We start from the raw sequence: 23,661 nt of genomic DNA, 5'->3' as shown, positions 1-23,661 counted from the left end.
TAACCATCCAGCTTGTCATCTGCCATCTGAATAACCAATTCACGCCCAGGGGAGGACTGACCATTAGGAAACCCGGGCACTGCCCGAGGGCCCAGGGTCAGTAGGGGGCTCCATGAGATGCCCCTGGTACCTTTTTCATAGGCTTTTTTGAGTTTGGGCAAGGACACAGGGGCCCCATGATCCCCTATTGCCCGGGGACCGCATGAATTGTCAGTCCACCCCTGTTCACGCCCTTAGGATGTTCTAAAATGTCCTGGACTTGAAGTGGCCAAAACACATGCTTGGCTGCAACTGCCATTTTTTTTACATCTCCCACAAATACAGCGCTCAATTCTCAAATGAAACAATGCTGCAAAATAAAGTGTTGTGTCCACTTGCAGACACCGCCCAGCGCAGCCCCGCTGCCCCCGAATCATGTACATGTACAGGATTCAGCATATCTGGGTAAGGGGGCTTGCGCATGGCTGTACCTGATCTGTGCAGTCATTTGCTACAGCGAAAGTCGGTCAGCAAGTCCCGTCCAATGATTTATGGCCAGGACCTGCTGATTGGCTTAGCGAATGACAGTACAGAGCTCTGTGCTTACTAACAACACAGGGGTCTCTATAGACAGCAGCCATATGGCCTTTTTTTCTCCCTGCAAAGCAGGGAGATAAAACAGTCACATCACTTAGTAAAAGCAGCACACATTACACATTGTTAGGCATACAGTTAACCCTTTGATTGCCCCTAGATGTAAAAGCGGAGCTCCACCCAAAAAGGAAAATTCCACTTTAATGCTTTGTCCCCCGCTTCCCATTAAGGATTGGCACCTTTGGGGAGCAGGTACTGAATGTGTGCTAACTAAACCCCTGTTATAAACGCATACTGTTAGACAGGTTAATTCGGTTGTTAGCAAGCTGGCTGGCAAGTTGTCCAAGAACATTGTTCTCTCCCCCTTTTTTTCACTATGTGATGCCTGTTTATGTGTCCTTGCTTCATAAGCCAGTTATAGACTTGGGCGGGTGGCCACTTTTATGCATGTTTGAGTTTTTGGTACGTGGGTGCACTAGGGCCTGTGTTGCCATTGTGCTACATGCTGGGGTCCAATGCACTCCTTTGCCTTTAAGAGGGGTGGCTCCCTCAGGTCCACCTGCCCTTGATCTATCCATTAAATGCATGTGCCTCTACTATGGGGACTCACAAATTTTAGAGTTAGGACCACAGATGATCAGGGTGCCGTGTCGTGGCTCTGTGGCTTACGTATGTATTTGCAAATGTGTGCTAACTAAACCCCTGTTATAAACGCATACTGTTAGACAGGTTAATTCGGTTGTTAGCAAGCTGGCTGGCAAGTTGTCCAAGAACATTGTTCTCTCCCCCTTTTTTTCACTATGTGATGCCTGTTTATGTGTCCTTGCTTCATAAGCCAGTTATAGACTTGGGCGGGTGGCCACTTTTATGCATGTTTGAGTTTTTTGGTACGTGGGTGCACTAGGGCCCTGGTTGCCATTGTGCTACATGCTGGGGTCCAATGCACTCCTTTGCCTTTAAGAGGGGTGGCTCCCTCAGGTCCACCTGCCCTTGATCTATCCATTAAATGCATGTGCCTCTACTATGGGGACTCACAAATTTTAGAGTTAGGACCACAGATGATCAGGGTGCCGTGTCGTGGCTCTGTGGCTTACGTATGTATTTGCAAATGTGTGCTAACTAAACCCCTGTTATAAACGCATACTGTTAGACAGGTTAATTCGGTTGTTAGCAAGCTGGCTGGCAAGTTGTCCAAGAACATTGTTCTCTCCCCCTTTTTTTCACTATGTGATGCCTGTTTATGTGTCCTTGCTTCATAAGCCAGTTATAGACTTGGGCGGTGGCCACTTTTATGCATACTGAATTTGACAGGTACCCGCTCCCACTTCCGCTATGGTCGCCTAGGCGATTGGAAGCGGAAGTTGTTCTCTCCCTCCCTCCCCGTAGTCCTCTGGGACACGTAACAGATCTCAGAAGACTCTGGGGCCAATAACAAAGCGCAGCGCTTCTCGCGCATGCGCAGTGGGCACCCGGCTGTGAAGCCTCTAGCTGTCACAGCCGGGTGCCCACACTGAATATGCCGGGGCCGGATAGAGAAGACGGCCGGTGAAACCATCCGTGGTGAGGACACCACAGGACTGAGGGACAGGTAAGTGGCTGTATTTTAAAAGTCAGCAGCTACAGTTTTTGTAGCTGCTGACTTTTATTTTTTTTTTTCAGCTGGAACTCCCCTTTAACCTTCCCATCCCATCAGTGTCATTAGCACAGTGACAGTGTATAGTATTAGTACTGATCACTGTATTAGTGTCACTGTTGATGTCAGTTAGTCATTTCCCTCCAAGCTTCAGTGTCAGATTGCCCGCCGCACTATCACAGTCCCACTATAAGTCACTGATTGCCACCATTGCTAGTATAATAAATAAATAGCAATTCCAGTATATATCCCATAGTGTGCAGACATAACTTTCAAACCAATAAATATACACTTATTGGAATTTGTTTTCACCAAAGACATGTAGCAGAATACATTTTGGCCAAGATTTATGAAGAATTTTTTTTTATTATTATTTTTTAATTGGATAGGTTTTATAGCAGAGAGCAGGGGCGGACTGACAACTCATGGGGCCCCCCGGACAATAGGGGATCATAGGGCCCCTGTGTCCTTGCCCAAACTCAAAAAAGCCTATGAAAAAGGTACCAGGGGCATCTCATGGGGCCCCCTACTGATTGTCATCTTTCTTTACAACTTACCTTTTCTTGGAGCAGGTCCGGAGTCACCCCATATAGGTTGCATGCCGACGATCCTGCGGGGATCGTCGGCATGCAACCTATACGGGGTGACACCAGTGTAACGGCAAGATGTGTTTCCCATGTAGATGTCCCCCCTGAAGCAACTGCGCATGTCCCGGTTTCAGGCACGATCAATCGATGATAGAACTACTGCTATCATCGATTGATCGTGCCTGAAACCGGGACATGCGCAGTTGCTTCGGGGGGGAGCCAGGGGCGGAGTGACAACTCATGGAGCCCCCGTTCAATAGGGGATCATGGGGCCCCTGTGTCCTTGCCCAAACTCAAAAAAGCCTATGAAAAAGGTACCAGGGGCATCTCATGGGGCCCCCTACTGACCCCGGGCCCTCGGGCAGTGCCCAAGTTTCCAAATGGTCAGTCCACCCCTGGCAGAGAGTAACAAATGTTTTTTTTTTTTTAATTTTCAGTCTGTTTTAATTTATGTACTGTAACAACAAATTTAAAAAAAACCCAGCGGTGATCAAATACCACTAAAAGAAAGCTCTATTTGTGTGAGAAAAAATGATATAAATTTGGTTTTGGAACAGCGTTGCATGACCACGCAATTGCCAGTTAAAGTAGTGCAGTGTTGAATAGCAAAAAACCCCCCGCCATGGTCATAAAAGGGGTAAAATCTTCCGAAGCGGAAATGGTTAATCAATGAACATTTGTGGTGAAGCACAAGTGACAACACTGTTTATTTTGCAATTTTGTTGTCTATGTTTTGCAACATTGTTTCATTTGAGGTTTAAATGTTATATTTGTGGGAGATTAAAGCGGTGCTCCACCCATAAGGGGAAGTTCCACTTTAAGGCCTCATCCCCCGCTCCCTGTTAAGGATTGGCACCTTGGGGAGCAGGTACTTCGTTTTGACAGGTACCCACTCCTACGTCCGCTACGATCCGATCGCAACTGGAAGTTCTCCTCCCCCTACTCCCCCCCCCCCCCACATGTGACAGACCATTCACAATGCACAGCGCCGCTCACACACGTGCATTGGGCACCCGGCTGCGCAGCTGCAAGCTGTCACAGCCGAGTGCCGGCACTTAAAGTAGAGTTCCACCTGAAAAAACTGACTTGACTTGACTCCACCTGCTGACTTTTAAAATATGGCCACTTACCTGTCCCTCGGTCCAGAGGTGTCCTCGCCATGGCTGGTTTCACCGGCAGTCTTCTCTCCCCGGCATCTTCACAATGGGCACCCGGCTGTGACAGCTTGCGGCTTCACAGCCGGGTGCCCACTGCGCATGTGCGAGAAGCGCTGTGCTTTTTGAATGGCCCCGTAGCCTTCTGAGACCTGTTACGTGTCCCAGAAGACTAGGTGGAAGGAGGGGGGAGGACAACTTCCACTTTCGATCACCGCCCTAGGCGATCGCAGCGGAAGTGGGAGCGGGAACCTGTCAAATTCGGGTACCAACTCCCCAAAGCTGCCAATCCTTAATGTGGAGCGGGGGACACAGGCTTAAAGCGGAACTTCCCCTTTTGGGTGGAGCTCCGTTTTAAGATGCCGGCACCAGGGACACAGGACGGCCAGTGAACCGGGCTGTGGTGAGGACACCGCTGGATCCTGTGACAGGTGAGTGGCTGTTTTTTTTTTTAAAACCGGAGACTGGATCTCCACATTAAGCCCCAGTTCACTCTATAACCCGCATGTGAGTTGCACACAAATCACTCCGCATCCCTGTGCAATTCACAAGTGATTCAGTACGGTGCGATTTGAGCCCATTCATTTTAAATGGGCTGAAATCATAATGCATCGCCCCAAGGAAGCACATGCACCTTTTTTGGAGCTGCACCCCAACCGGATACCATGGTCGTTTTCGTACCATGCAATCTGGTGCAGGAAACCCGCACTGCATTTATGATGCGTTTGGGGTGTTGGTAACTTGGTATTGACACCTGCAGCGGTTGCAATGTGATTGCAATGTTGTGTGGAAAACGCACAGGGATCACTGCGTTTCCTGCACCGCATATGTGTGAACCCTAGGCCTATAGTTCTCACTTTTTTTTACATATTGGCGTTGTTGTTGGTATACAGCTGCTATACCTGATTACCACTCCGGTCACACCGATCCGACTGACTTCACTGAAGGTTGCACAATTTCAAAGTCAGATGGTATTGCGACTTGAGGTGCGATTTGCAAGACACAGATGTCTCTGCAAGTCGCACCTAAAGTAGCGCATGCACTACTTTAGAAATCCGTGCGGCTCTGACCAAGTCAGAATTGCACTGATCTGACCGCTTTAATTGCGGACCATAGGGTGCGACTTGCCATGCAATTTGCAACTTGGCACAGCATGGCAAATCACATGACCGGGGTGTTACAGTGGCATTCTTTCAAAAATAGCGCAGAATCGTTAATTTATTTAAAATTTTTTACAGCCAGCGATTGGCTGTTCAGCAAAAGTGATCCAAGCAGCTGTAGATTGCTGTTACAGCAGCGAGAAGGGCCACAGATCCCCTCCCTCCCCGCCCGCTGTGGTGGCGACTGCCTTATAAAGTGCGATATACTGAGATTTCACAACCAGGACTCCTGACGTCAGATCATTCATCAGAAGACCCCTTATTATTTATTTCAGGTACTTATATAGCGCCATCAATGCACACTGCGCTTTACATATACAGTGGGGATCGAAAGTTTGGGCACCCCAGCTAAAAATTTGTATTAATGTGCATAAAGAAGCCAAGGAAAGATGGAAAAATCTCCAAAAGGCATCAAATTACAGATTAGACATTCTTATAATATGTCAACAAAAGTTAGATTTTATTTCCATCATTTACACTTTCAAAATAACAGAAAACAAAAAAATGGCGTCTGCAAAAGTTTGGGCACCCTGCAGAATTTATAGCATGCACTGCCCCCTTTGCCAAGCTGAGACCTGCCAGTGTCATGGATTGTTCTCAATCATCGTCTGGGAAGACCAGGTGATGTCAATCTCAAAGGTTTTAAATGCCCCGACTCCTCTGACCTTGCCCCAACAATCAGCACCATGGGTTCTTCTAAGCAGTTGTCTAGAAAACTGAAACTGAAAATAGTTGACGCTCACAAAGCTGGAGAAGGCTATAAGAAGATAGCAAAGCGTTTTCAGATGTCAATATCCTCTGTTCGGAATGTAATTAAAAAATGGCAGTCATCAGGAACAGTGGAAGTTAAAGCAAGATCTGGAAGACCAAGAAAAATATCAGACAGAACAGCTCGCAGGATTGTGAGAAAAACAATTCAAAACCCACGTTTGACTGCACGATCCCTCCAGAAAGATCTGGCAGACACTGGAGTTGTGGTCACTATTCCACTATAAAGAGATACTTGTACAAATATGGTCTTCATGGAAGAGTCATCAGAAGAAAACCTCTTCTACGTCCTCACCACAAAAATCATCATTTGAACTTTGCAAATGAACATATAGACAAGTCTGATGCATTTTGGAAACAAGTTCTGTGGACCGATGAGGTTAAAATTTAACTTTTTGGCCGGAATGAGCAAAGGTACGTTTGGAGAAGAAGGGGCACAGAATTTAATGAAAAGAACCTCTGTCCAACTGTGAAGCATGGGGTTGGATCAATCATGCTTTGGGGTTGTGTTGCAGCCAGTGGCACAGGGAACATCTCACAAGTAGAAGGAAAAATGGATTCAATAAAATTTCAGCAAATTTTGGATGGTAACTTGATGCCATCTGTGAAAAAGCTGAAGTTAAAGAGAGGATGGCTTCTACAAATGGATAATGATCCTAAACACACCTGGAAATCCACGGGGGATTACATCAAGAGGCGTAAACTGAAGGTTTTGCCATGGCCTTCACAATCTCCTGACCTCAACATCATTGAAAATCTATGGATAGACCTTAAAAGAGCCGTGCGTGACAGACAGGCCAGAAATCTCAAAGAACTGGAAGACTTTTGTAAGGAAGAATGGGCAAAGATACCTCAAACAAGAATTGAAAGACTCTTGGCTGGCTACAAAAAGCGTTTACAAGCTGTGATACTTGCCAAAGGGGGCAGTACAAGATATTAACTCTGCAGGGGGCCCAAACCTTTGCAGACGCCATTTTTTTGTTTTCTGTTATTTTGAAAGTGTAAATGATGGAATAAAATCTAACTTTTGTTGACATATTATAAGAATGTCTAATCTGTAATTTGATGCCTTTTGGAAATTTTTCCATCTTTCCTTGGCTTCTTTATGCACATTAATACAAATTTTTAGCTGGGGTGCCCAAACTTTCAATCCCCACTGTATATTGTACATTCACATCAGTCCCTAACCCTCAAGGGGCGTACAATCTAAGGTCCCTAACTCACATTCTTACATACACATACTAGGGACAATTTAGACAGGGGCCAATTAACCTACCAGCATGTCTTTGGAGTGTGGGAGGAAACTGGAGTACCAGGAGGCAACCCAGGCAGGCACAGGGAGAACATGCAAACTCCAGGCAGGTGGTGCTGTGGTTGGGATTCAAACCAATGACCCCAGTACTCCCAGGCAGAAGTGTTAACTACTTAGCCACTGTGCTGACCCCTTGAATAGAAGCATTATAGGCAGGGGTGTATTTACCACAAGGCAAACAAAGCATTTGCCTAGGGCGGCATTTTTCAGGGGGGGCAGCACTGCCCCTTGGAACAAGGGACAGGAGAAGGGACACACGCATCATGGGCACCTGGTGGGTTCCGAGAGATGCTGTGGGTTTCATGACGGTGTATGCAGAGTCTGACTCTCGTTCCCGGGGATGTCCGGAGCTGTGAAGGTGAGTGTCTCTCTCTCGCCATGGCGGATGGTGGCTGGTGTATGGGGGGCAGTGGTAGTGGAAGGCTCGGGTGGAAAGCAGGGGTTCTCCTGGTCAATGTCAGGCACTCTCTGCAGGGGGCGCCGATTTTTCTGTTGCCTAGGGCAGCACATAACCTAAATACACCACTAAGTATAGGTAAGTACCTGTAAAGAGGTCCAGTTCTGACGCAGGATGCGGAGGAAAGTTTCGGCAGCTCTGGGCTGAAGGGAAGAGATGATGGTGTGCAGATCTGCCAGAGTCAGGTTGAATAATTGCTATGGGAGAAGATGCAATGCTGCGTGTCACATATATTATCATAGACGGCTATATCAGTGGTGTCCCGAGGCAGGTTCGGGGGGCACCGGGTGACACCGACTGTACGTGGTGACACCGGACCCGCTCCATGGAAAAGTAAGTAGTAAAGAAAGCCGATGATCCTCACAGAATGGATCAGATCCATTATCCTCCCCAATCCGGAGATCAGATCCATCCTGCGGGGATCGCCGGCTTTCTTTCCAACTTACCTTTTCCTGGAGCGGGTCCGGTGTCACCCCGTATAGGTTGCATGCCGACGATCCCCGCAGGATGGATCGGATCTGCGGATTGGGGTGAATAATGGATCAGACTCCAATCCATTATGCTCAATCTGCAGATCCGATCCATCCTGCGGGGATCGTCGGAAAGGATGTCACCAAGTGTTATCGCACCGGTTGACACCAACGCTAGCCCCTGATCTATATACTGTAGGTAAGTAGCCATATATAGGAGGGTCACACCTACCTCCACCAGGATCCAGGACTCCGACGTTATGTGCTCTCCGGCCAGTAATATCAGAGTATTCTGTGAAAAGATACATTGTTACACAAAAGGATCACGTCGATCTTACAGCCTGCGTACAATGCGGTCCAAGTAGACCACGAATGAGCACTGTCCATTACCGGATCGATCTGCCAATGGCAGGCTGTGTTCGGATGTGATGTCATCTGTTAGATCTTTATAGGGTAACAGCACTTTTGTTAAAAGTTAAGTTCGCCTTTGTATCATGTTACATCCAAGGGCGTACTGACCATTTGGAAACTTGGGCACTGCCCGAGGGCCCGGGGTCAGTAGGGGGCCCCTTGAGATGCCCCTGGTACCTTTTTCATGGGCTTTTTTGAGTTTGGGCAAGGACACAGGGGCCCCATGATCCCCTATTGCCCGGGGGCCCCATGAGTTGTCAGTCCGCCCCTGGTTACATCCATATCTAACGTGTTACTACAAGGCAGGGGTGTCAGACAGAATTTCACTGCGGGCCGGTTGTATCTGTAAGACTAGATGTCCAACCTCCTTTACATCAGATATCAAGAGTCCCCCACCCTCTTTTACATCACAGTGTACCCCCTTACCTTGTGCTGCTGCTGGGAAGAAGCTGGGAAGCAGAAAATGCAGGGTCTGGAGGAGGACCTGAGGAGGGCTGGAGTAGGAGGAGTTCTGTCCTCCTCTCTACTGCTGATACAGGATGGAGGGGGGACATTAACAAGCTTCTTTGCAGCTGCATGGAGAAGCGCAGGTTCTGGAGGAGGAGTTCTATCCTCCTTTCTGTACCAACTGCTGAGAAAAGGTGGAGGAGGAGATGAAAGGGGTGCTGCAGCTGCAGGAGAGGTGCAAGGGCCACATGAAATGGCCTGGCGGGACGGATTCGGCCCCCGGGTCTTGTGTTTGACACATGTGCTGTAAGGCATCTGCCCACAAGTGATGGGTCGAACACCCCCCTGTCCGGTTCGCAGTTGATCATTCAAACCTACAGAATGATCAGGGGCGGACTGACCATTTAGAAACAAGGGCACTGCTCGAGGGCCCAGGGTCAGTAGAGGGCCCCATGAGATGCCCCTGGTACCTTTTTCATAGGCTTTTTTGAGTATGAGCAAGGACACAGGGGCCCCATGATCCCCTATTGCCTGGGGGCCCCATGAGTTTTCAGTCCGCCCCTGAGAATGATCGAACGCGAACTTCGAACAAAAACAATTTACTGAGCACCATCTTCCTGCATCCAAGTATGTGGTCAGATCCCGCTTAGTGACTACAATCCGGCGTGAGTTCTATGATGAAGTCACGTGGTATTTTAGGAGTGAGACATTCCTTCATGTTCCAGCCGTCAGCGGGATTCCCCACTGACAGATGAATGTAAAAAGAATTGTTGGCATTGCCTGACAATTAAAACAAACTGACGTGGGGTTCCCCCTCCCATTAATACCAAGCCATTCGGGTCTAGTATGGATTTTGAGGGGAACCCCCATGCCAACATTTTTTTTTTAATGGCGTAGGGTTCCCCCAAAATCCATACCAGACCCTTATCTGAGCATGCAGTCCAGCAGGTAAGGAAAGTGGGGGGGACGAGCGAGCACCCCCCCTCCTGAACCATACCAGGCCACATGCCCTCAATATGGGGGGACTCCCCCCTGTCCCCCCCCCCCCAAAACATATTGATGTGTACAAGGGCCTCTTCCCCACAACCTTGGCTGGTGGTTGTGGGGGGTCTGCGGTTAAGGGGCTTATCAGAATCTGGAAGCCCCCTTAACAAGGGGACCCCCAGATCCCACCCCCCATGTGAATGAGTATGGGGTACATGGTACTGCTACCCATTCACACAAAAAAGTGTTTGTAAACATGACAGGAGACCGTCTTTGACAAGTCCTTTATTAAAAATAAAAATTTAAAAAATGTCCCCCGAAGTAGATCCAACAGACCCTGCACTCACTATATCCACTCTCCCCGGACCCCGCACTCACTATATTCGCTCTCCCTGGACCCTGCATTCACTATATCTGCTCTCCCCGGACTCCGCATTCATTATATCCGCTCTCCCCGGACCCCGCATTCACTATATCCGCTCTCCCTGGACCCTGCATTCATTATATCTGCTCTCCCCGGACTCCGCATTCATTATATCCGCTCTCCCCGGACCCCGCATTCACTATATCCGCTCTCCACGGACCCCGCATTCACTATATCCGCTGTCCCCGGACCTCGCATTCACTATATCTGGTCTACCTGGACCCGGCATTCATTATATTCGGTCTCCCAGATCCCGCATTCACTATATTCGCTCTCCCCGGACCCTGCATTCCCTATATCCGCTCTCCCTGGACCCTGCATTCACTATATCCGCTCTCCCCGGACCCCGCATTCACTATATCCGCTCTCCCCGGACCCCGCATTCACTATATCCGCTCTCCCCGGACCCCGCAGTCACTATATCCGCTCTCCCCGGACCCCGCATTCACTATATCCGCTCTCCCCGGACCCCGCATTCACTATATCTGCTCTCCCCGGACCTCGCATTCACTATATCTGGTCTCCCTGGACCCGGCATTCATTATATTCGGTCTCCCGGACCCCGCATTCACTATATCCGCTCTCCCACAGTACACACAACATGGAAATGCAATTATTTTAGTAAATATAAAATGCTAAATACCTTTTCTCATCATCCGTATATAGCAGTCTTGTGACTTCTATCAGTGTCCAGCAGAGCACATGTTAAAGCTTGTAGCAAGGAGTCTGGGCAGTGCTGATTGGCCCTGTGCTGATCACATGCACTCTCCCAAATAATAAAAGAAAAACTCTCTAGCAATACACACCAAACTGAGCATGTGCAGAGTGACTCCAAGGGCTCTGTACTATCATCAGATTGCGATTGGGGACAGTAGAAGAAGGGGAGGATCAGAGAAGACAGGATCAAACAGTATTTTTACACAATGCAACCTCTTAGGTTCCCCAGTGAGTATAACAAGCACGCTTTACTGCATCTACAGACTGATTGTACTGTTGGAGGTTTAGTAACACTGATCTGTGTACATTGGAGGGTAGACATGAGCAGCCATTGCCAGTCCCTGGAAAGAGATGCCCAGTTGGTAGCTGGGAGTGTGTATAAATACTCTGAGACCTGGAACAGAGGTGCCTTGTCCCGGAGGAGATCATAGCCTAGGGGAGCTAATTGCCTCCTAGGAAATTCTGCCATGTTCATCGAGGTCCCAGCTGGGCCTGGTTGCTGAAAGTTTCTGGAGCTGACTGGAGCTTTTCATCTGAGGATCTAGTCTGGTATCACTGGGAGAAAGTGTCTGGAAGATATTGGCGAGAGGCAACTGTCTGAAAACATTTGTGAGTACAGACTCCCCCTTCTGCTCCTATAAAGTCATCTGTGTGTGTAAAGGGTGCCCTGAAGCGCTCAGTCTACTTAATGCAGGTCATATATGGGTCGAATTCCGAAGATCGAAAATGTCGTCCGCTCGGTAATCCAATGGTGCCATCAGTGATTTCGAAAATCAGCTGCCCAAGTCATAAAGTTCCCCCCATTTAACAGGCGAAACTTCTGTTCCTTCCAGGTCACGGCTCATGTGCATATTCTTTTTGGAAAAACGATCGTACGATTTGACCATCGAGTCGAAAATCAGGCGTTTTTCAAGAATTTTCCAACATACCCGATGCCCGAAAAGGGGAGGAACCACAAAAATCAGCCGGTGCCATTGACCCTACTAACAGAACGAAAATTTCAGATGAAAAATCGGTCGAATTTCAACCCATGTATGGCCGGCATTTTTCTTAGTGAAAGGACTCTGCTCAGATTATCCAAAGAGGAAGATTTATATCCTCAAGTTTCTACTACAAAGCTCAGTACATCATCTACTTGTACGAGGACATTCAATCAACAAATAAAATTCTCACTATAACCACCCACAAGAAAATTAACACTTTCACCCTTCAAAGCACAATAAATACTCAAACCCAGGGGCGGACTGACAACTCATGGGGCCCCCAGGCAATAGGGGATCATGGGGCCCCTGTGTCCTTGCCCACACTCAAAAAAGACTATGAAAAAGGTACCAGGGGTATCTCATGAGGCCCCCTACTGACCCCTGGCAGTACCTGAGTTTCCAAATGGTCAGTCCGCCCCTGCACCCAACTCTTCATTGGTGGAGAACTTGTATCCATTGGAGGTTTTCACACACTCACACTCAAAGCACACCCAAAAAAGCCTATAAAAAATGTAACAGGGGCATTTCATGGGGCCCCCTACTGACCCCAAGCCCTCAGGCAGTGCCCAAGAGCTCGAATGGTCAGTCCGCCCCTGCTCAAACCTTTTCTCTTAATGAAACTCAAAACCCCTTACCTCATGAATAACAACCAATAAGTATAAATAAATTATTAAATAAAATAACTAAATGCAGTAAAAAATATATAATAAAATCAAATCAAATAAATATATACACAAAAGTCCAAAATGAAGTGTCCAAAAAAATATAGTGTCCAAAAAATAAGTGTCCAAAAATTTCCAAATATAGGTAGTCCACCCAAATGTTTAGCGTATCCAACTTATTTCTCCATTTCAGATCACGTAATACCTCGAGAAAATGAAACTAAGATAGTGTATTACCTTCAAAAATAATTCAATTACATGTACAGTTGCAAGAAAAAGTATGTGAACCCCTTGGGATTACGTGGAGTTTTGCATGAATTGGGCATAAAATGTGCTCTGAACGTCATCTAAGTCACAACAATAGAAGAACACAGTCTGCTGAACATAATACTACACAAACATTAGATGTTGCCATGGTTTAATTGCACATAACATGTAAACATTCACAGTGCAGGGAGGAAAAAGTATGTGAGGCCCTAGCTTAATGACTTCTCCCAGAGCTAATTGGAGCCAGGAGTGAGCCAACCTTGACTCCAATCAGTGTGATGATATTGGATGTGTTGCTGACAGCTGTCCTGCCCTTAAAAAACACACACCTGTTTTGGGTTTACTGGTTTCAAGAAGCACTGTTTGATGTGAACCATGCCTCGCAGAAAAGAGCTCTCAGAAGACCTACGATCAAGAATTGTTGACTTGCATGAAGCTGGAAAGGGTTACAAAAGTATCTCCAAAAGCCTTGATGTTCCTGTGTCCACGGTAAGACAGACTGTCTACAAATGGAGAAAGTTTAGCACTGTTGCTACTCTCCCTAGGCGTGGTCGTCCTGTAAAAATGACTGCAAGAGCACAGCGCAGAATGCTGCATGAGGTAAAGAAGAATCCCAGAGTGTCAGCTAAAGACCTACAGAAATCTCTGGCACATGCTAACATTTTTGTTGACACATCTACAATAAGGAAAACATTAAACAAGAATGGAGTACATGGGAGGACACCACGGAGGAAGCCATTGCTGTCCAAAAACAATATTGCAGCACGTTTGAAGTTTGCAAAAGAGCACCTGGATGTTCCACAGCACTACTAGCAAAATATACTGTGGACAGATGAAACCAAGATTGAGTTGTTTGGGAAGAACACACAACACTATGTGTGGAGAAAAAAAGGCACAGCACACCAACATCAAAACCTCACCCCCACTGTGAAACATGGCGGAGGGAGCATCATGGTTTGGGGCTGCTTTGCTGTCTCAGGGCCTGGACAGATTGTTGTCATTGATGGGAAAATGAATTCCAGAGTTTATCAAGACATTTTGCAGGAAAACGTACGACCATCTGTCCGCCAACTGAAGCTCCGCAGAGGATGGGTGATGCAACAGGACAATGACCCAAAGCATACAAGTAATTCAACAAAACAATGGCTGCAACAGCACAGAATACGCCTTCTGGAGTGGCCCAGTCAGAGTCCTGACCTCAACCCGATTGAAATGCTGTGGCATGACCTTAAGAGAGCGATTCACACCAGACATCCCAAGAATATTGCTACACTGAAACAGTTTTGTGAAGAGGAGTGGTCCAAAATGACTCCAGATCGTTGTGCAGGTCTGATCTGCAACTACAGGAAACGTTTGGTTGAGGTTATTGCAGCCAAAGGAGGGTCAACCAATTATGAAGTCCAAAGGTTCACATACTTTTTCCTCCCTGCACTGTGAATGTTTACATGTTATGTGCAATTAAACCATGGCAACATCTAATGTTTGTGTAGTATTATGTTCAGCAGACTGTGTTCTTCTATTGTTGTGACTTAAATGACGTTCAGAGCACATTTTATGCCCAATTCATGCAAAACTCCACGTAATCCCAAGGGGTTCACATACTTTTTCTTGCAACTGTATATAGCCTCCTGCCAATGATACAGGGTGTCACCCATCCTCTGGAACTCCCTGCCCCAACCCATCAGATTATCACCTACTCTCTTCTCCTTTAGGCGCACCCTGAAAACCCATCTCTTCAGGGAAGCCTACCCCACCCCCTGCTAACCTGCCGACCTCCTCCACTCTTCCTACCACTGCATCCCCCACAGCTATCTCCTCCTGTACCACCATCCCCTCCCTCCTAGATTGTAAGCTCCAAGGAGCAGGGCCCTCGATCCCCTCATGTTTTGTATTGTATTGGTATTGTTCTATCACATGTTCTGTCCCCCTTTGTAATGTACAGCGCTGAGCGAACTATTGGCGCTATTATAATAATAATAATAATAATAATCTCAGGCGGCTCAGCAAGAAGAGCCAGTGCCAGGCACAGCACAGGTTGTGGGTTCAGATCCCAGTCCTGACACTGAGCCAAAAACCATTATAGTTTCCCTTTGGCATCCAAAATACCTTACAAAGAAATCAGCATTTTGAGGTCTTTTCCTAACAAATACTGAACTCTGTTTTTTAGCCTGAAAGCTGGAGTTTACGGCAGGGCTGAGCGAACTATTGGCGCTTTATAAATACTGTATAATAATAATAATAATAATAAGAGGAGCCGCCTCTCAGACATCGGGATCCCTCTAGAAGTAGTCCGGAAGTGACGAAACGCGCCAGGGACGTGACGTCTGATGTAATACGCCAAACCGGAAGTAGCAGCGTGGCCATTTTGAAAACTGGAAAACGTGGTTTTTAGCCATGTAGATTGCTGAGACTGGTCTAGAAAGTTATGCTGTACAAAACGATCCTTAATGTAAGATATGTATTAAATTTCTTTTATACACTTGATCTATATACTACATGGATCTCTTCTTTTTTTTTATGAGGAGTTTGGAATGTTGAAGGTTACTATATGTACGGTGGATGGAAGCTTAAAAGTGACTACTGTATACATCCTGCGATGCTTGTTGTTACTCCATGAGGGTAATTGCATTTAATCCCACTATTTAGAGGTGGTCACGGAGTGTTCACTTTACTGATTTACGAATTGATTGATTTATTTCACTTTATGTGGTTTTATTAATATTTATTTATTTATTTTTTTGTGAGTGTACATGTTTCATGTTTATTAGAGTGCACACAGAGTGATTTTTCATTTCATGATTCACATGTCACTCACAGCTGAATCTGGTATTTATTTTTGCACGTACTAAGTATATACTTACTGTATTTTCACAAAGGTATATACATGTAATTGAATTATTTTTGAAGGTAATACACTGTCTTAGTTCATTTTCTCGAGGTATTACATGATCTGAAATGGAGAAATAAACTGGATACACTAAACATTTGGGTGGACTACCTATATTTGGAAATTTTTGGACACTATATTTTTTTGTAAATAAATAAAGTGCAGCGCTAAAATCAACAAGCAGAAAATTCGATCTTAACAGTTCGATCCAAAAAGTTTGAACTGAAATTTGTTATCAAATGTTCGTTTAATTCATCAATATAATATTAAAGTGGGCACAGCTATGAGGAATCCGGAAGAAATGGCAGAAATGCGCACTCACCGACCGCGCATAGGAAATGCGCATGTGTGTATTAAATTCCACAGATATCGATCTCCCTCAGGAAGGGATGTCATCAAACGATAGTCTGCTGGGCTCACAGGACCTCCTTAGGATCAGGATGGATCAACCGGATAAAGAATCCCTCCAGGTGAAGGCTTCCCTCCTCTGGATGTAGTATAAATTGGAAGCTGTGTCTGCTGACCCCTCAATGAGGGGCAAAAAGTGGAACCCATAGTGTAGTATGTCAAAAAACTTTATTGGTAACAAACTTAGTGCAGGGTAGATCTGTAAAGGTGCTAGCAAATGCCAAAAAATATAGTACAGGAAACAAAATTACTGAACCTGAATAGTAGAGTGGCCGCCAGACCTCCTCGTGGTCTGGGAGGCAATAAGGCGTCACGGGCTGTCAGGTCCTCCTGAGGCCTTTCGTGCTAAGGCGCATCATCAGAGGGGATATTTTTTTGGACACTTCATTTTGGACTTGTGTATATATTTATTTCATTTGATTTGATTTTATTATAGATTTTTTACTGCATTTAGTTATTTTATTTAAGTATTTATTTATACTTATTGGTTGTTATTCATGAGGTAAGGGGTTTTGAGTTTCATTAAGAGAAAAGGTTTGAGTATTTGTACGAGGACATGGCGCATAGTTCTAAAGAAGGAGGCTCAGTGTCCTCAAATTGCTACTGAGAGTTACTGGAGTATCCCACAGCTACCCTAGTTCAAGTCCTACAGAAAAGCGTACCCCTAGACCGTTCATTGAGACAGAGGAGTGACTGTGTGCTTGGCTGTGGGGCACTTCAGGGAAAAGACCTAAGGGACCTAGGGGGGTTCAGCTACAAAGGCATAACAGTTATGTCACAAAAAGACTAAGCATTTCACCTATACGTCAAATAGAGGAACACACCCCAAATTTCAGGATGAACTCTCTTCTCTGGTCACTGTACCATGTTTCCTGGGAAATGAAATTCAGTGCAGAATTCCAAGCCATAGCTTGGACCATATACCTGCCAGACAAAGACAGGATTTGCGTGTCCTCTAGGAAGAGCAGAAGAATCACAATGGTGTCCACAGCTTGTATGTAAAGTTCTGAGAAGTTGGTTGTTGGCGTGATGCCTGCATTTTGTAGGTAACAGGCACTGAGAGGAAGAAAGCTGAGCAATGTTAGTCCTTCTCCTGGACATACTGAGCTCAGATCAGCACTGCAATTCCACTGGAGCTTCTTTTTATCTTCATCTGACAGACATGCAGCAGACTCATTGACTGTCTTGGAGACAGAACAGACGTTGACAACCCATGAGGTCACTGAGCCATTGGCTATCTTAGAAAGCAGGTCCGACCAGGTACACACATGGGCAGTGAAGTTCTCACTGTCAAAATTCCAACAGTACGACACCAAAAATGCTGGTGGATCCACTAATGCCCAGGAGGAGTAATTACAAAAATTCCATACTAGGAACTTGTTAAGAACTGTTGAGTTCCACAATGCATCCAATATCTGGGGTAAACCCTGATGATTACAGATGGAATGTACTACCTGATCCTGTCCTGTCTTGTTACAGTTTTCACAAGATGAAGAAAGAAAATTAAAGATATACCCCATACAGTTGGCTATGCTGTAAGTGAGCTTTCCATTACAAAACATTGGGATCCAGTTGTTTTCCGGTATGTTGGAGAGTTGTGTCACGAGTGTGGAATTCTCACAAATAAACTGACTAAACTTCAATGCATCTCGAGCTGGGCAGGTTGACAACATGGGCGAGTTAAGAGCAGTCCAGCTGGAAAGGTTGTAACTACAAAGTGTTGCATTTGCGTTATTCCATGGACATGCTAGATCTGAAGGTAGGTACACATGGATCTGCTGGGTGATATTTTGATTGAGGCAAAGAAAATGTTCTAGCTGCTTCTGGTCAAACTGCCAGCAGAAGCCCACAACCGCGGCATCAAATGCATTGGCGTTCCATGTTGTATAATTACACAGGCGCTGAGAACAGAACTCCACCAACCAACTGTTGTTAGTACTCATTGTCAAAGTAATTAGCATCCTAAATTTTCTACATACAGAAGACAGGAACTGGTTCTCATCTATCTGGCTGCACCTGAAGACCACAAATGAAGGTATGTCTAACTCCGACTGGTTGTTGGTGTCCTTTTTCAACCATGTTGAGTAGTTACAAAGTTGTTGAGTTGTGAAGTTATAACAGAGCTCTTCAACCCAGGGGTTGGACTCGTAAATGATGAATTGTTGAGGAACGTCAAGAGATAGGCAAGCATAGTTTTCAAAAGCAATCATATCATTTACGGCACAGAAACCAACAATGGATGGGTCTATGTTCTCTAGATGCCATTGGTCATAGCTGCAGGGTTGCAGTAAGATGGAAGACGTGCCTGTTTCAGTTGGGGGCATGGTTGGACACAAAGGATCAAGCCACTGGTTGTTTGGATTCTCCTGGAGCTGATACAAGAGATTTGGGTTTTCACAGAGATAAAGTATAAACTGGTCCTGGTCATACAGCCAGCAAGAAAGAACAGAAAATTCAGAGACTGTACTGCCCACCCAGGAAACATAATTACAAATTTTCTCAGTGTAGTGTCCACAGAATCCTTGCAACCAGTTGTTCTCTGGCCGGGCTGTTAGCTGACTGAGCAGCATCTGGTTCCCACAGACTGAGTAAATGAAATTTTGCTGGTCCTTTACACTACATGTAGAGACATCATCAGGAGATGCTCCTGAGGTGTACCAGGCTGAGTAGTTGCAATCTATAGTCGTAGATTTGACAGTTCTGGCTGTCTTGGTGCTACATTGACCGGTCAGGTCAGACAGTTGCGTGAAGAAAGACATGCAGAGCTGGTTGTCCTTTAGCACAGTCTGAGGAGCAGATGTTAGTTGCAAACATAGTGACTGCAAGCCACCACGTATGGAGTCAGGGATGACCTTGCATGTGCTTTTCAGGGCAGGGAGAAGGCGCTCAGAACAGGCAATCAAGAACATTGAGAGGTTAGCTTTGAACGATGCGCCAAGAACCTGGGATCCCTCAGATAGAGGTGAGACCACTGGCAAGTCCAGGAAACCCCAACTCAGGTTATGAGACATGCCCCTAAAAGAATACAGAAATCAATGAGTACAGGCACTTATAACTATGCTTCTCCAACTTTTTGGCATATTATACATTGTAAGGCAGTAAAATGATGAACTCAATACTTCTACCTATCTTGTCTGGTCATACTGTATGTGCTTCCAAAGCACTTTTTGTGCTCAGTAAAATATATTCACATTTTTAAAGCAGTGATGGCTTCAGCTCCCTGCTATGTACATTAGTCTTCTCACTGTTACCTAGATCCAAAATCCTATAGATGTCTGCATTTCTCACACAGTCGCAAAATGTGACATACAAGAGCATGTACAGGGCCATGGATGGAGGGTAGAACTCTACACCTTGTACAGGGTCTGGGTTTCACGAGTCCAGCATGGGCAAAATGTGAACATTTCCCATTGGACATACAAGAGCATGTACAGGGCCATGGATGGAGGGTAGAACTCTACACCTTGTAGAGGGTCTGGGTTTCACGAGTCCAGCATGGGCAAAATGTGAACATTTCCCATTGGACATACAAGAGCATGTACAGGGCCATGGATGGGGGATAAAACTGGACCCCCTGTACATGGTCTGGGCCCTATGAGTCCAGCAAGGGCAAAATGTGAACATTTCCCATTGGACATACAAGAGCGTGTACAGGGCTCTGGATGGAGGAAAGAACTGGACCCCCTGAATGTGGTCTGGGCCCTATGAGTCCAGCAAGGGCAAAATGTGAACATTTCCCATTGGACATACAAGAACATGTACAGGGCCATGGATGGAGGGTAGAACTGGACCCACTGTATGGGGTCTTTGCCCTATGAGTCCAGCAAGGGCAAAATGTGAACATTTCCCATTGGACATACAAGAGCATGTACAGGGCCATGGATGGGGGTTAGAACCAGACCTTCTGTACAGGGCCTGAGTCCTGTCAGTTCAGCAGGGGCAGAATGTGAACATTTCCCATGGGACCCAATGCATGCTCAAGAGCATGCACAGTGACACTGATAGGAAGCTAGAGACGGCCCTTCAGTAAGGGGCCTGAGCCCCTTCAGTTGAGCAGGGGACCCAAAGGGTAGAGAGGGGACTCCTCAAACAGCTTTGGTTGTATGCCTAGTAATTCCAGGAGCCATGGCTCCCAGCAAAAAAATATAAGTTCCCCAGCCCCCATCAGTTCAGCAGCAACTAATTAAAGTGATATTAAAGGTAGTTTTTTTAAAAAATAACAAATATGTCATACTTACCTGCTCTGTGCAATGGTATTGCACAGAGCAACCCCGATCCTCGTCTTCTCGGGTCCCCCCACCAACACTCCTGGCCCCTCCCTCCTGCCAAGTGCCTTCAGAGCAAGCAGCTTGCTATAGGGGCACCCAAGCAGGCTCTCTCCTGAGCCACTGCTCTTTGTGTCCATTCACACACAGATACTCGGCTCAGCTCCGCCCCCTCTCTCTCCTCATTGGCTCACTGGCTGTGTTTGACAGCAGCAGGAGCCAATGGCTCCTGCTGCTGTCTCAGCCAATGAGGAGGGAGAATCCCCAGAGTCAAGGCTTTCATGCACATTGCTGGATCGTGATGGGGCTCAGGTAAGTATTGGGGGGGGGGGGGCTGCTGCACACAGGTTTTTTACCTTCCTGCAAAGAAAGCATGAAGGTGAAAAAACTTTCACGATTTAGAACCACTTTAAATAAATGTAATTGATTTAATTTTTGGGAGCCCCAGTGCGAAGGATTACTCTGCCTGGTCCTGAAAATGAGTGAACAGTTCCCCTCTCTATCCCCAGCTCCTGCCGTTGAACTGGTGGGGCCCGGGCAGTGGCATACTTCGTAGGGGCGGTCTACACTGGACAACGGCACTCGTGGGGTTCCGGTTGGCTGCTTGACATGCTTCTTTTTTGTATTGCTGTCACACAGGCAGAAGTGGCGCTGCGGCACTGTCAGGCAGGCTGTATGTGGCCCCATGATTTCTAATGGTGGCCCTGAGAATGTGCAAACACAATGGCATGCAATAGATTATTATACAAAAAACTACCTTGCAGTGAAAAAAAAAATCTGCCAAAAAGTGGACTTACTTTTATATTATAGACACACACATAAAAAGTAGACAAAAAATTAACAGAAAGATGCAGAAAAATTGTAAACAACAAACCACAATTCAAATATTCAGAAAAAACACGCCAAGGGATATCCTAATCGTTTACCATAACAGAAGGTGGTTCAAATCCCCTGCAAGAGAAAAATGCTATATGTTGGTTTTTTGGACCTCAGTTTTCACACTCAGATTGCATTTGTCTTTCATTATTTGATTTTTATTAGGCCATGCTACACTTAAGGGTCTGTTTACATTCATTTTGTGCAAATTGGGAAAAAACAAATGTTCTTTAGGCTGTTTCTCTTAAAGTGGTAATAAACCTAAAACCTGGGCAGCAGCACACCACCTGTATTAGTGAGCCACCACTCTGGATGAATTAGCACAGGAGGCGCAGCAGACAACAGCAATGCCAGTCTGGAGGAGAAGGTAGTAACCACTCATCTTCCTGAGGATTTCCACCCCCCCCCCCCCCCCTCCTGAACAGGCCACTTTTTGTGACACGGCTCTGCATTACTTTAACTGGCAATTGAGCGGTCATGCAATGCTGCGCCCAAATTAAATGTACGTCCTTTTTTTCCCCACAAATAGAGATTTTTCGGTGGTATTTGATTGCCTCTGCATTTTTTATTTTTTGTGCTGTAAACAAAAAAACCCTGACAATTTTGACAAAAAAAACCAATATTTTTGACTTTTTGCTATAAAATACGTCCAGTAAGAAAATGTAAAAAAATCAAATTTCGCCATAAATTTAGGCCAAAATGTATTCTGCTCCGTGTCTTTTCTAAAAAAAAAATCCCAATACGTGTAAATTAATTGGTTTACATCAGGGGTGGGCAACTGTGGCCCTCCAGCTGTTGGTGAACTACAAGTCCCATCATGCCTCTGCCTTTGGGAGTCATGCTTGTAACTGTCAGTTTTGCAATGCCTCATGGGACTTGTAGTTCTACAACAGCTGGAGGGCCACAGTTGCCCACCCCTGGTTTACATGAAAGTTATAGCGTTTACAAATAGCAGTATATATACTGGATTTTTTTTTTTTTTACTAGTAATGGTGATAACTTATAGCGGGACTGAGGGCATTCTGCCACTGGGGGGAACTGACTTGGTGTCACTGAGGGAGGAGGCAAATGGCGGCGTGGGTAGGGCCCCTACCCGGAACTGCAAAATCAAGTATATATGACTGTATTTCGGCTATAGGGCGGCGTGGAAACGGTTAAAATGCACTGTACACTGCAGGGGCGGACTGACCATTTGGAAACCCGGGCACCGCCCGAGGGCCCGGGGTCAGTAGGGGGCCCCATGAGATGCCCCTGGTTCCTTTTTCATAGGCTTTTTTGAGTTTGGGCAAGGACACAGGGGCCCCATGATCCCCTATTGCCCGGGGGCCCCATGAGTTGTCAGTCCGCCCCTGGTACACTGTAATGCGCTGGACACCACAATGCACTTTAACTAGTGCCTGGTGTGCTCTCCTCCTCCTCTCCTGTTTCTTCCGAGGGTGAAATCAAGGGGTGAGTCTTCACCAGGCTGTCCTGCAGGCCGTAGTTTGAGGACCCCTGATCTAATGTGTTATGGAATTGTGACATTGTATCTCCTTACAAAGATGTATGTATTTCCTATGCTCCTCAGCTCCATCTAGTGGCCAATATGCAGCATTTATACCTGCCCATAAACAGAACAACATTCTTTCAGAAGAGAGAATAGCCTAAAGAATAGTTTTTGTCAGGACCAGATCTAGCCTGTCTGACGTGGGGGTGCAGTAAAAAATATCAGGGGGGCAGAGGATGGGTGTTCAGCAGGACAGAGAACAGGGGTCACTGCTGGCAGGGCAAAAGACAGGGGTCACTGCTGGCAGGAGAGAGGACAGGGGTCACTACTGGCAGGAGAGAGGACAGGTGTCACTACTGGCAGAGGACAGGGGTCACTGCTGGCAGGAGAGAGGACAGGTGTCACTACTGGCAGAGGACAGGGGTCACTGCTGGCGGGGCAGAGGACGGGGGTCACTGCTGGCAGGAGAGAGGACAGGGGTCACTGCTGGCAGAGGACAGGGGTCACTGCTGGCGGGGCAGAGGACGGGGGTCACTGCTGGCAGGAGAGAGGACAGGTGTCACTACTGGCAGAGGACAGGGGTCACTGCTGGCGGGGCAGAGGACGGGGGGTCACTGCTGGCAGGAGAGAGGACAGGGGTCACTGCTGGCAGAGCAGAGGACAGGGGTCACTGCTGGCGGGGCAGAGGATGGGGGTCACTGCTGGAAGGGCAGAGGACAGGGGTCACTGC

The 23,661-nt window shown here is 46.6% G+C and overlaps 1 protein-coding gene across 1 annotated transcript in view; it reads right to left on the bottom strand.

Moving 5' to 3' along the window:
* LOC149434512 (uncharacterized) overlaps nt 1-23,661 on the bottom strand; it is a gene marked incomplete at its 3' end in the record, with an annotated part of 99,967 nt that overhangs the window by 45,318 nt on the left and 30,988 nt on the right. Inside the window, exons 3-5 of the mRNA XM_089663695.1 lie at nt 17,129-19,319; nt 8,347-8,406; nt 7,731-7,841 (exon numbers count right to left, since the gene is read on the bottom strand). Of these exons, the coding sequence (XP_089519821.1) occupies nt 7,731-7,841; nt 8,347-8,406; nt 17,129-19,319 (2,362 nt within the window). The remainder of the gene's footprint in view (nt 1-7,730; nt 7,842-8,346; nt 8,407-17,128; nt 19,320-23,661) is intronic.

The sequence above is a fragment of the Staurois parvus genome, unplaced genomic scaffold (assembly GCF_062004578.1).
Source record: "Staurois parvus isolate SC_StPar_1 unplaced genomic scaffold, SC_StPar_1.0 ptg001752l, whole genome shotgun sequence".
Classification (NCBI taxonomy): domain Eukaryota; kingdom Metazoa; phylum Chordata; class Amphibia; order Anura; family Ranidae; genus Staurois; species Staurois parvus.
Note: the sequence above shows the minus strand (reverse complement) of the source record. Positions and strands in the feature narration are given on the sequence as shown.